We start from the raw sequence: 14,562 nt of genomic DNA on the forward strand, positions 1-14,562 counted from the left end.
CCGCCCTGAGTCCTTTTGGAGATAGGGTGGCATATAAGTCCAAATAATAAATAATAAATAAATAAATATTTGTACAATTCAGGCTAAAATAAAGATAAAAAGACTATTAAAAGTGCATTCCCAGCCTAATACTTAACTTTTAGTGAGTGATCAAAATGTTTCTTAATGGATGGACAGGCACAAAAGTCAGGAACCTGCAATTCTCATTATTTTTAATTAACTCTGCTAAAGCAGCGGTCACCAACCGGTGGTCTGTAGACCACTGGTGGTCCGTAAGAAAATTTTGGTGGTCCGTAGAAAAATTATTTGCATTTTTTATATTGCACTAAATACTACTTATCTTTTTGAAAAATTCATATTGGTGGTCCGCAGGATTTAAAATTATGAATGCAGTGGTCTCTGAGATCCAAAAGGTTGGCACCCCCTGTGCTAAAGGATACTTTGACAGTATCCAGTATTGCTGAATTATTGAATTACTTTAATTTGGTACAATTAACCAAATGTACATTTTGCTCACAATAAGAGAACAATTAAATAATATAGAAGTGGAAAGGGTTCAGAAGAGGACTGCCCAAAAGCTGCCCCAAAAGTCCTTAAGTGGGAATTATGTACAGGCCGGCTTCCCAGACTCTCCATGCAGCTAAGGACCTTATAAAGTAACAGAGAATGTCTTTACATGCGATAACTATTTTCTTTTTGCACACATCATGCAATAAAGGAAGTGGGCAAAGCTACATGTATGATGTTGGTGCCTAGAAATATCTCTTCGAACAGCAAAAAAAAAAGAGAGGAGAAACCAAGTACCTTCCTGCAAAACTTTGCCATTATGAACAGGTCAGCTGCTATTATAACCTCACCGAAGAGTTATGGCCTTTCCTACAATTCTAGTACCGATGATTCTGTACTAATTGGAAGCATAAAAAATAGAGAACAGGGCAGAACAAAGTGAACTATGTGGAAAGGCCTGCACAGAGGTATCTGCAAGTTTTTTTTTTCCTTCCCTCCAAATACTTCTTTAAAAATTTCTTACACAGAAAATAGCAGTACTTGGCAGTGGGAGTCATGGTTCATCAGGGAACCAAAGGCAAAGAACCAGGAGGCGAGAGATAAGGAAAAGTATCCCATTATTCCACAAGTAATAATGTGGAATACTTTTTGAAAATATCCCTCATTAAGAAAAGAGGGTATGTATGTTCCAGCCATAGTTATGAAACAGTTTGTCCAATCTTGAAGCAATCACCCCCAAATGATGGTAGGAATAAATCTGCAAAAATCATATAATTATCTCACTTCCATTATCTTGTGGAATCCAGAGACTTTCCCAGATTGTCCAATAATCCTCTAATTATAATGTTTATTTAGGTAATATATTGATTCTTGGTAAGAGACAACCAGGAAAACAGTAAAACAGTATGTATGCGGCTTCTGTATTGTTCCTATTGCTGTTCTGATACCGGTAGGTCCAAATCCAACTTCTCAAAAACAGTATATTCATCTCCAACTCAGGATAGTAATTAGTTCAAAACTAATACAATTAGTTTTCCCTTCTTAGTTAGTCATGAGTCAGTGCCTTCCAGATTTAAGACTATCTGACTGATTTCAAACTGATAATTAAAACTCTTCCCATTTAATGCAAAAGGATTTCAATATGTTTAATTTGGCTCAATTACATTATTAATTAAGCTCTCTCTTCTTTTAACCAGCATTTCTTCTTCTTGCCCAATCAGTAACACAATGGCTGTGGTCACACACCATGCTAAAGCAAAAGCTATCATACCCTACATCATTTGCAGTTGTTTTAACTGAAGTTTTAGAATTACTACAGTATCTATATGCTATTAAAACTCTCACGTCTGCAACTGTTCACTGGGTAAAATAGTGTATCATAGGGCAATAATTTTGAACCGACACATCTCAAATGGGCTAACTTACAGAATGCATTCAAAATCTGGGACCCATGACTTCCATGGGATTGAAATTTGGTAAATTTGTGGTTGCTTCAGTGCTGATGTGTTGCTGCATTGCCAACGGAAGGATAGTAGACTGGTTCACACTGTAGCTCTCTGGAAGCCAAGCAGACTAATCCCACCACCACCTGCCAGATGTTAGCACAGTCAAGCCAGCAGGAAATTCCTTCCACTCTCTCTGCTTTTTTGCCCTTAGTCTTTCTGTTTCTGTTTTAGGAAAGAAAATATCTCTGAAACAATGACCCAACAGTCATGGGTAATAGTCAACCTATTTCGGCAGCTGCCATTTGGGGTCTACAGAAATTGCCAATTATAATTGAGTGTAGTCCTACAATTCCAGATTTGGTTCTGTAAAGCTGAGATGGTGCTTACCCTGACTTTAGGTAATATAATAAGCCTAAGACTTCATTCAAAGAATCAGATATGTAAGGAGTAAGATAAGAGTCCATACTAATTAAACAGATTTTTGATTTAGCTTCATCTCAGAATACACCAAAGGTTAGTCTAGATTAAAAAAAAAATGAAATTAGTATTCCTTAAAAAATCACCAGGTATTTCACAAGAAAATATATGATAATTTCATGATAAATTGTTATCTGTCATTGCCAGAAACAACACTGTTATTTCTTTCAGAACCACAAAATGGTTTGGAGTCCTACTGTATTTCAGAGCCTAAATGGTAAATGAAAAAACTTTGAAAAGACTTAACAGTACGAGTGGGACTGCCATCCTCCCTGTAGCATTTACGCATTAAAGTACTCCATAGTACAATACAGAAGGAGCTTCTTGAGATAAATGCAAGTGGAAAAAAATAATACAAAACATTTTCAGATCTATAATTTCATTCAAAATGAGTACAACTACTTAAAAGATAGCATTACTGTAGGAAGCTTGGCGATTTGAACCAAATGTTTAACCACTGTATTACTTTGTATTCTTATTGTGATACAAAATGTCTTCACACAGTGTTTCTAGATCAAAGCTAACAAATGTTCTCTTAGCCATCCACACTCCAGATTTAATACTGCAATGAGCCATGGCATGTTTAAACATAGTTTGCAGAATAAACTGCAGCTGGCTGCATTCACACAATGCACAAAGCCATAAACTATGGTGAACAAACTACATCTGGTTTAATTCACTGTACATGCTAAACCCAAACTACAGATTAGCATAATACAGAAAGCTGATCAAAGATTAAGCTGCCACTTCTAACCTACCACGCAAGGAAATTTCTCTTGCTACATAAAGGATTTATGCATCTACTCAGAAGGTTCATAAAGATGAATAATAAGCTAGTAACAGACCTTTTTAATATGTAATAAACTGATTATGTGCTACAATAAAGTCATATGAAGTGAACTTTTTTTTTTTTGTCCCATTCAAGCCAGGTTGATGGGCCACATATTTCAGAAGAATACTGCAAGTTAAATTATGGTGCTAAAGATGCTAAGTTCTTCTCCTCCTCTTCTTCTTCTTTGATAGAGGGGAAAGCTTGCTTCTATCCTCATTATTCTGAAAGTACTTTTTGTAATTATCCAGGTTTATAGAAAAAACACAGCATGCCACTTTGACAAGCATGATCACAAGCAAATTACATTTCTTTTACTCCTGGGGAAAGCAACAGAGACTTTATTAGCATGCAAAAGCCGGTATTAAACATAACCAACATGTCCTTGTTTGCTGTAGGATCCCAATATTTTGTACCATGCACAAAATCTCTTGATTCGGTCTAATTATTTCATAGAGGTTTGGTTTCAGCTAGTTAAGTCATAAATATATACCTTATTTGGACAACTTTGCTCCAAATGTCCCATGTTTTTGAATTAAATCAACCTTCATCTTGTACTTATATATGCATAGGTAGGTATTAATATTCGGGACGGGGGGGGGGGCAGGGGGGAAGACAGTCCCCAGAGAATGCCAGGATTGTCAAAAATTGGGTCTTTTCATCTTTTTACTTTGTATCCCATAGCATTTTGCCATAGGGAACATTGGAGAACAACAGCAAAGTGTCATTTAATGCACTGCTTCAATCTTATTGTGGCAGACAGTGTGAGAGTTAATTTGAAGAAGATAAAGGCAGAAAAGTATTAAGGATATTTATGTTTTCTTTAAAAATGTATATTAGAGGACAAGAGTTATTTGAGCAGACACTTAACAAATTATGGACTCATTGTATCCTCCACAGAAAAAAAAATGCTTGCAAAATCTGCATAAGTTCCTGTTAATGTTGGATGAATAAACTGTAGTTACCTTTTAAACAGGCTTTATAAACTGAGAAACAATATATCAAAATCGCCTTTTCAATGACAAGTTCATTTGGTCTAAATGAGAAAATAAGCATGAAAATTCTGGCAAGTTAATTATTTCACTTTGAATCTAATCCTAGACTAAGAATGCCTTAGTGATTTAACAGTGTTTTTTGCCCCCAGATAGGTGTGTATTAGAATTTCTCCTTAGTATTTCAATGTTGCTGCTTTAGTGAACAGAAAGGGATGTCCACAAACAGAGCACATTTAGGCATAGCTAATCAATGCAATTTAAAAAAAAATCTGCCAGGGAATGCCTATCGAATTTCCTCCTAAAACTGCAGGGAATCTTCCGCAACACTTAAGATAGCTCTCCTTTTTCAAACCCCAGGGTTTCTAGATTTTGATAAGATGAAAGGATGTAACGTTCATACAATGCTCTGATTCAGACCTTTGAAAATGGAAGACTTAGTTGATATTAAAGATCAGAAAGCAGGCAGCTAAAGCTCAATGGATTTGCTCAGTTTAAATACAGGTTCTGATACTATCTCATGAATGTTTATTCAGCCCACTTCACTGAGCTTAAGGGAACTTTGTTTCCCCCTAAATAAGTAGGCTTTGATTAAAACAAAAAACAAAAACTAGAGCTTTAAAAGACAAATACTTTTTCTTTGGAATGCTGGCATAATCATATATTAGGATTAAGATGCAGAAGAACCAATAATGTTATATCAATATTCACACCAGCTCAGATAGATGCCATTATTATTCTTGAGGTTTGCAAATTCCATTGATTCTAACCCTTTTGAGGAAAATGGGAGCAAATACATTCTAAGAAAACTTCAGCCCTTGCACATTAAGCCACAGCATGCTTAACCCATCACAACAATGGGTTTGCCTAACCTTATATTACAAACCAGTGTTTACAAGATAGGGTAGGTGGATTAATTCAAGAAACCAAACCTTTCTTCTTCACCCTGCTCACCATTCAGATGTTAAAACTTTTCTCAGTCATGGTTACTGAAGAATGCTGACCTAGAGTTCATATCTGGAAGATGTTCAGATTGGGAAGCTATACTAAGCGAAACAAATCACTGTTTTCACCACGCAGGCATATTCCCTACCTGACCAAAAGCAATCAAGGAATGTTGATATTTGTTTCACTGTGGAATAGACAACCCACTTGCTACAATTCCTAAATTCTCACTTGGGGGGAAAAATAAATGTAAAATCAGATAACAAAGCTAGAATCCTAGGCATACTGAAGATAAAATGTCCCTTGAGTCCCTTAAACTCCTGGTGACTGCCCGGACACATCCACTTAAATTTTCTGACATGAACATAATTTACCATTACCTACTTCTAGTGTTCATTTTTTTCCTCTTCTTTCCTTCTGTTTTGATTTCCTAGTCTAACAAACTAGATTACTGCCACGGAATCTTCTGGTAGTCTCCCATCCTACCCTACCGAAATAAGCTAAAGTTGGGGAGGTGCCTTAGAGAATTTAAAAGTCCACCCAATCAATTCTGGGAGCTGTATACATTATGTATTTAGGGTACGGAAAAGAAGAATGCAAAATAAAAAATTATGCGGGAAGCACTGTATCTCTTTCTAATCTGTTTCTTTCGCTGGAGGACCAGAACATTTCTGTTTATCTCTTAAACTGCAATAGTCTAGTCGGAGATTCATGGATGAAAAATGCAGATTTTTCATCCGGAACAGGATGGATCTAGCCAGTGATAAAATGGTACCACTCTATGATTTCTTTTGTTGCTACTGCAGCATAAGCTTGCCTGTTACCATATCAGCATTTCCTGGTTGGGGTGGGGGGGGTGGAGAAGCTAAAAAGGAAGGAAGGAGGAAAGGGAGGGAGGGGAGTTGTATTTGCACAGGTGAATTCTTGCACCTCTGCACAATCACACAATGGGCCAAAAAGGGCAGGCAACGGAGGGGAACTAGCTGCCCTCCCTCATGTTCCCTTCTTCCTCCCACTCCAGGCACCTTCCCTCCATGACTTTACAGTCACTACCTCCAGGTTGTCATACATATCAAGCAACACGTTAATGGTAGGGAAGTGGGGGGGGGAGAGAGAGAAGCAAATATGTTGGAAGAAGAGATCCGGCTGTCAAATCCTAGCTGCATACACGCACGCACACACATAAACACACACAGAGGCCTATTTGCACAGGCAGCGAACCCAAATAGACTTCTAGAAGTGCTCCGCGTTCAAGAGAGCGACCCACCCCAAAAGTGGGCGGGGAGAAGATGGAAATGCCCCCGAGGAACTGGGAGGGGGCGATGAATAGGGAGGGAGTTTTGGTGCGAATTCCCTCCTCCTCCTCCTCCTCCTCCTCCGGATCTTCCAGGCGCAAAGAAAGCAACGGAGGGTTTTCCTTCCCCCGCCCACCCCCCCCCGCTCCTCCGCCCGCCCGGCAGGCACATCCAGCGCAACCATGCCGAGGCTGGGAAATTGCTGCAACGCGAGAAAAGCATAGGCGGTGTGTGTGTGTGTGTGTACGTGTGTTTCAAGACCACAACCCCAGAGGGGGAGGGAGGCGTTCCAGAAGCTGCACTCCCCCCCCCCGCGCGATCTCTTGCCGATCGAGCCCCAGCAACGTCCCTTTAGGTGTTCCCTCTGCACCTAAAGCCTTTCTCCGCCTACGTCGGTAGTGTAGCGCGCCCCATCTATTGGTCATTCCCCCCCTTCTTTTTCTTCTTCCTCCTCCTCCCCCCCCCAACAGAGTCCTAACCAGTCACCCACTTCCTATTTCGAACCAGACCTCCTCCTTTCTTCTTTTCTCCCTCGCTCTCTCTCCCCTCCCCGCCTCCATACGCCTTACTCATTTTGCAACCGCAGCCACAGTAAATAAACACACCGCCCGGGCTATGCCAGCCTCCCTTACACACACACACACACACAAACACACACACACTTCCTCCCCCGCCGCCTCCCCGCTCTCCCCCCCCCCCAGTTATAGCGCAAAGGAGGAAAGGGAGATCGGGAACGAGCCTGCCCGTCTAGCAGGCGGCCACAGACGGATCTGGCCCTCCCCGCACACCCCGGCTCCTTCCTGAGGCCGGCTGGGCGTCCGCGGGCTCTTACCTTTCACCACCCTGTCCGTCGTGGATATCTTCGGATCTAGCGCCTTGTGTTCAGACATTTCCAGCGACCTGAGAGAGGAGGAGGAGGAGGAGGAGAAGAGGAAGGTGGCGGAAGGCTCGCTTCTCTCTCTCTCTCTCTCTCTCTCTTCTCCTTTCACCAGACACAAAGCTTGCGAAGGCGACGGCGGCTGCAGCAGCAAACCACGGCCAAGCGATCGGCGTCTCTCGCCCCGACTTCAGGACCAGGTTCAACTTTCACGCCTTTGCCGCCGCTGCTGCTCTTGCCGCGTCCAACCTTGCCTTCTTCTCCTTGGCTCTCGGCTTTCTCCTGCTTTCGCTGCCGCCGCCGCCACCACCGCTCCTCCTCCGGGTTTTTTTTTTTTTTTTTCCCTCCTTGCCCCCTCGAGATGTCAATCACGCCTCTCTCTCCCTCTCTCGTATTAGAAATGTGGGCCGAGGAGAGTAATTGCAATCAAGGGAAGGCAGAGCGGAAGGTTATTAAACAGGCTGCAAGAACGGGAGGGAAAAACGCATCAGTCCAACAGCAGCCTAGAGGAGACGAGCTGCCGCTGCCGCCACTGTACAAGCTCCGGGCTGCGCCCTGCCCTCCTCCTCCTCCTCCTCCTCCTCCTCGCCGTCGCCGCCGCCTCCTCCTCTTCGGCGTCGTCTCCCTCTTTCGCTGCCGCCCCCCCTTTCGCAGGGTCTCTCCTTTCACTCACGCAACCCCAGCCACTAGAGCGCCGCTCAGTCCAAGGCGCACCCTATCCTCGCCTGCCTCAGCTTTCCTCTCGCGCCGCCCGCCTGCCTTGCCAAAAGCGCTAGCTCCGCCACGATTGGCCGGAACCCGACTTGCCAATCACTGTCAAAAAAAAAGCTCCGCCCCTTCGGGCGCCTCTGCCCTTCTTCCCAGGTGTTCGCTGCCACCAGGCGTAGCAGTGCCGCTCCGTCCACCTTTTGGAACGGGAGGGAGGGGAGAGGAGAGGAGGGCTCCTGCCGGCGGGAGAAGCGAGACCCAACCGCCCCGCCAATGGCAAGGGAGGTGGGAGGGCGGCTGGTACCAGCAGGAGGCGGGGAGGGGGTGGCATCTTCCAAGGAGGGTTTGGTTGAGCGGCAGCCGAGAGAGCGAGGCGCCCTTTTTGCGCTACGCCTCCGGCAAAGGGGACGAGGTGGGGGGGGGGGACACACAAAAAACCGCAAGGAGGCTTGTTGCAAGCGGCAACTCGCAGTTGTTGCGGCTCCCGAGAGAGGCGGGAGCGAGAGGTGGCCGGGTCCACCTTTGGCGCCTCATATTTCTCCCCCCGCCCCAACTCGGGCAGCTTCAAGGCCGCTGCAGTCGCGGAGAGAAAGCTTGTACAGCACTGTGTAGAATGTGCGTATCATTAGCGAGGGGGGCGGTCTCGAGTCACCTGTCAGTCACCGTTCACCGCTTTTGCTTCAGAAAGACTGGGGGGGGGGGGACAGGAGAGGAAGCACCGGGGTGAGAATCGCGCCTGCGTGTCCTTTGTAGCCGTTCCAGACACGTCTCTCCACGCGGTGTTGCGGCCAACCTGAGCGAAGGAAAGAAAAGAGGCTGGAGGACAGCGTTGGCAGGCTTCCCTCGGGGCCTGGAGGACTTCCTGCATCTCGCGCTCGGCCGCCAGCGCCGCCTTTTGCCTTTACTTCTTCGGGAAAAGGCGGGCAAGAGCCGCTTTAGCTCTTGAGGATGAAAGACGGGGCTGCTGCTGCTGCTGTTGTTTCTTTCCCTCCCCCCCTCCTTTCTTCTTTCTCCTCCCCCGGCTCTTTTGTAATAATAATTGCAAAGCTTGATCGATGGCTGTTCTGTCAGGAGAGCTTCCCCTTCTTGCAAGCGTCAAACAACCACGTGCTCGCAGTGACGCCAACAATGTCTTTTAAAATCTGGAATTTTAGACTCGGCGCGCACGCACGGCTTGTGTGAATTGAGAAGGAGGCTCCCTTTGAACCCCAGCGTATGTTCCAGCCGGTTTGTTTTAGAAACCGCGCTTTGGAGGGAAAAGCGCGAAGTTTTATCAACACGTGAAGCACACCTTGAACGTGGCCCTCGTCCCCGAAGCGGCTTCTCCCCACTTCTGAATTTGGGAAGTGCATTTCCCACGCTTGACTCAGCGGAAAGCTAGCCTGACAAAAGTGAAATTTGTTTTCCCCCCCGTTGCACTTCCTATTCTGCCTCTTTATTTCCCCTGTTCTGACCATTGCCAGTCTCCTGCCTTCTCGCCCAGGTAATGGCTGATAAAGCTAACAGATTTTGCACTGATGGAAGTGCTTCTAAGATGGCATCAAAATAAAGCAACATTGGTAAAGGAGACCCGGTTTATGTAGTGGTTAAGGCATCAGGCTAGAGACTTTGAGGTTGTTGTTTTTTGTTTTTTTGCTTTAATTTATATGCCGCCCTTCTCCGGAGACTCAGGATGGCTTACAATGCGTTAAGCAATAGCCTTCATACTTTTGTTTATTTATACAAAGTCAGCTTATTGCCCCCACAATCTAGGTCCTCATTTCACCTATCTTTGAAAGGATGGAAGGCTGAGTCAACCTTGAGCCTGGTGAGATTTGAACTTGCAGTAATTGCAAGCAGCAGATGTTAATAATAGTGCTTTAGTTCACTGTACTACAGGCTCCTCTAATCCCGTCTTGGGCACAAAGCCAATTGGGTGACCTTGGGCCAGTTAATCCAGGAAGGAGTTAAGGCCAAGCCTCTTCTGAAAACCCTTGCCAAGAAAACTGCAGGGACTTGTCCAGGTTAGGCTGAGTCAACCTTGAGCCTGATGAGAGTCGAACTGTCAGATTGCAGGCAGTCCGTCAGCAGAAATAGCCTGCGGTACTTGCATTCTAACCATTGTGCCACCACAGCTATACATTGCAAACACAGAAATTCCTGATATAAGATTTTTTATTAGAGATGTAGCCAAGTGTTTTAAAATCGCATCCACCCACAAAGAATGAATTATTGCAGCCATGGATTTCATAATCTTTGATTCTGGTATAAAAATGGTACAATAGTCTTCATCGTGCATCCCTTTGATTTCAGAGGGGTTTTATATGGTTCCATCAGAATCCATTGTCAAGTCATGGACTTTTATCAGACTTTTTTTTAAAAAAAAAAAAAACCCTCCCCTCTTTCTTTATAAGTAATTCAAGGTGTGAACATACCGAATGCTCCTTCCTCCTCCTGTTTTACCCACAATATCAATCCTGTGAGGTGGGTTGGGCTAAGAGACAATAACTGGCCCAAAGTCACTGAGCTGCTTTTCGTGCTTAAGGCAGGACTCGAACTAACAGTCTCTCCTGATTTCTAGGCAGCACCTTAATCATTAGGCAAAACTGGCTCTCGGATCACATATTCATAATGGAAGGAATATAAAATATGTATGATTTTGAGTGCCACTGCTATTTAAATGTTATGGGAAAATATATTATCTGGAGCAGTGGTGAAATCCAAATTTTCTTACTACCAGTTCTGTGGACGTGGCTTGGTTGGCGTGGCAGGAGAAGGATACTGCAAAATCCCCATTCCCGCCCCACTCCTGGGGCCAGCCAGAAGTGGTATTTGCCAGTTCTCCGAACTGCTCAAAATTTCCGCTACCGATTCTCCAGAATCGGTCAGAACCTGCTGGATTTCACCCCTGATCCCCTTATTTCTCAGGATTCTTACATGGAATTCACTTGGCACAAAGCACATAATGAATCTGCCTTCACCAATAAATAATCATGGCTGCAATGGTTTGTGCTATCATCTTTTCACAAAACATGAATACAAGCAAAGTTTGCTTGATTTCATATAAGGAAAAATCAGACAGCCATTGCAGAATCAAATATCACATGTTTCCATGGACTAAATCAGCAAAATCATAATGAAGAACAACTGTAATAAAATGCATTCTAAAAAAAGTTTAGATGATTTCATTATGGGTTCTCTTTTACACAGTATGTATTATGTTAGTTTTGTTAGTTTATTTTGTGCCTTGGAGTCAAGATTGAATCCTGAGGTCTTTCTGAATAGTTCCTGCAGTTTTGGGGAAAAGATTTTCAGAAATAGTTTATTATTGCCTTCTACCTAGTGATGAGAATGAATAATTGGCCCAAGGTCACCCATCTGGCTTCATGCCTAAGATTGGACTGGTACTCATAGTCTCCTAGTTTCTAGCTTGGTGCCTTAAGCATTATACCAAACTAGACTTTGTATATCGTATTTATGATCACTTAAATAATTAAAGACTGTATTTCATAGCTCCTTCATAATGCAAAATTTGCAGTACCAAATACCAGAAAGCAAAAGTAAAAAATCGCAGTGCAAATCACGGTTCCAGGTCATGCTTCAATGTGGATTTTCTGGATTTCTTCAGGGTATTCCTCTAAAACTAACTTCCAAACACATATCTGAGCTCATAAATTGCTCACTTTTGAATGATTGACCTTCAGTTTAAAGACATTACCATGACCCAAAAACAAGGAACTGAGTTTTTTTTTAATCCTATGGATTTTTATAGGTCATTCTCCCATCTCTCACATTCATCAGTTTGTACAGCACATCTGTACTGATGGATTATTAATAATGAAATATGTAGTTTTTAGTTTTTAGATCCATGTCACAAACCAGAACATATTCCTAGATTTGTGTAGATGCTTTCTTCCCAGTAGCTACAAAATGCTCTTAAATTTATTAGATCTGACCACTATTTTCTTAGGAAATGCTATGTATTTTGTGTGAGCTGCATTGTTATGAACATTTATTTATTCATTCATTCAATTTGTATAGCTAGCCATCTCATGTGTTTCTAGACAAGTCATAATAGTTAAAATACCAACAATAACATAAATAAAGATAAAAATAAAAGCATACAAAACTAGTTTAAAATCTGTATTCAAATCACATAATGAACCAGTGTGAGAAACCGTTCACATTATGAATGTTGAACAGATTCTACCCCCCAATCAGATCCCAAAATCTGGTGGTAAAATCATGTCTTCAGCACTTTCTGAAAGGCCAGCAAAGTCAGATCTCTGGGGCAGGGGTGAAATCCAGCAGGTTCTAATAGGTTCTGGAGAACCGGTAGTGGAAATTTTGATTAGTTCAGAAAACATGTGGTGGAAATTTTGAGTAGTTCGGAGAACCGGCAAATGCCACCTCTGGCTGGTCCCAGAGTAGGGTGGGAATGGAGATTTTGCAGTATCCTTCCCCTGGAGTGGGATGGGAATGTAGATTTTGCAATATCCTTCCCCTGCCACACTCACCAAGCCACGCCCACAGAACCGGTAGGGAAAAATTTTGGATTTCACCCCTGCTCTGGGGTTAAGATAATCCATAGTGTGTGTGCTACAACAGAAATAGCTATCTTTTTGTAACCCTTCAGGTGGCACTCCCTAATAGATTGGAATCAAAGTATGCCTTTCCTGACATACCTAATTGGATATATGTAAGTAGAGAGAAGGTTTCTCAGATAATCTGATCCTAGGGCATGTAAGGCTTTATAAGTCATTAGCAGCACCTTGAAGTGAACTCAGAAGCATACTGAAAACCAGTATATGCTAATCGAAGAGCACACAAAATTGCCCATACTGCTGCATTTTGGACCAGCTTCACCTTCCAGGGTGCTCCTTAAGGGCTGCCACATATAGAGCAAATTGCAATAATCCATTTGGGAAGTGACTCAGCATAAGTGAATGATACTAGAGCCTCCTGGTCTAAAAACAGGCACAACTGGGGTACAACATGAGGTTGTGAAAAGACCCTTCTGGCGGTGACTGCCATCTGCTCTTTGAATAGGAATTGTGAGTTGAGGGTGATCTCCAGATTGTGCACAAAGTCTGTCTGGGGCAGTGCCATGTTATCCAGAACAAGAGGTGGTAAGTCTCTGGAATGAGACGTTCCCAAAATCCAAATTCATTCAGGTTTTCTGAAGTCCATTGTTCCAGATTCCAGCAGTTTCCAGGCGATGAGACCGGCATCAACAACATCATTTAATTTTCCAGAGACAGAAATGTAAAGCTGAACATCATTAGCATATGATGGAAGTCGCTATGTAACAAAAATATCAAATAATAGTATTGTAACAAAAGAAACAAAAAACAATGGTTACTTTGCTAAACCATTATTTACCATATTTTTCGGAGTATAAGACACTCCGGAGTATAAAACGCACATTAGTTTTTGGAGAGGAAAACGAGAGAAAAAATAATTCTGCCTCCCAGCATCCATTGGTATTCATCTGGCTAGTGTCCTTGCAGCAAACATCAAACAACCTGGTAAGCTTCAGCACATTATTGCAGCCTGATTTAGCACAAAATGCTGATTGGCAGATGGATTGGCCTCCCAGAATAGTGACAATCAGCTGTTCCAGGCTGTGGGGATCACCACAGTACATCGCCAGAGATCGCCGCCTCCGTGTCCGAACATCACATTTTGGTCTCCGCACATCACATTTTTGGCCTCTGCATGCCCCGTTTTTGGCCTCTGCATGTTGCATTTTTGGCCAGTTCCAGGCAGTAGGCGCTGAAAACATGACGCACAGAGAATGCACGGAGGCGGCGATCCCTGCAGCCTGGAATGGGTCTAAAACGGAGCGTGCGAAGGCCAAAAACACAACGCACAGAGGCCAAAAATGGCCGAAGGATGGGGGCCAGTGGGTTGGCAGGGCTTCGGCAACATTCGGTGTAAAAGATACACCGCAATTTTCACCCACTTTTTTGAGGGGGAAAGTGTGTCTTATACTCCGAAAAGTACAGTCATTTTTCCATAAATTTTTCCATTTTCATTTTCATTTTTCATTTTAAGGGTTTTTCTTTAAAGTTCCTACAACACAGTGCTGGAGAATTACAGCTGATGTTATTTATTAATGCAAAATATGAAATTAAAATATCTGTTGATCTTTTAATGTAGACCGAATATACTAACAGCCTTTGAAACACTTAAATTATTGGAGCATACAAAAACAGTGGAGCTTAAACTACAACTCCAATACATAAACAACTGAACAGTTTTATTAAGATAATGAAAAATTACAATAATTTAGGAATAAAAAGTTGAAATATCATTAGTTTGTAATCTTGAGCTCTGAAGTACAAAATAATTATTTCTAAATGGTCTATTGCTTCTGATATATTTGTTAAACCAGAAGAAATTTTGGATTTTGGAGACTCCAGCTGATTCAGAATGCAGCCGTACGGGTTGTTACGGGAACCCCCTTGCATGAGCTGCACTGGTTACCAGTGGTTCTCCGGGTCCG

The 14,562-nt window shown here is 43.0% G+C and overlaps 1 protein-coding gene across 2 annotated transcripts in view; it reads right to left on the reverse strand.

Annotated features, from left to right (window-relative positions):
* Window positions 1-8,353, reverse strand: part of PPP3CA (protein phosphatase 3 catalytic subunit alpha) — a 219,692-nt gene extending 211,339 nt beyond the window's left edge. The window contains exon 1 of one of the 2 annotated variants that reach the window (XM_060686942.2): window positions 7,323-8,353. In XM_060686942.2, the coding sequence (XP_060542925.1) occupies window positions 7,323-7,380 (58 nt within the window). In that variant the 5' untranslated portion in view covers window positions 7,381-8,353. The remainder of the gene's footprint in view (window positions 1-7,322) is intronic. The other variant, XM_060686940.2, reaches the window with a different exon arrangement.
* Between the last annotated feature and the right edge of the window lie 6,209 nt (window positions 8,354-14,562).

Source organism: Pantherophis guttatus, chromosome 8, assembly GCF_059756535.1.
Source record: "Pantherophis guttatus breed Tessera chromosome 8, ASM5975653v1, whole genome shotgun sequence".
NCBI lineage: Eukaryota > Metazoa > Chordata > Lepidosauria > Squamata > Colubridae > Pantherophis > Pantherophis guttatus.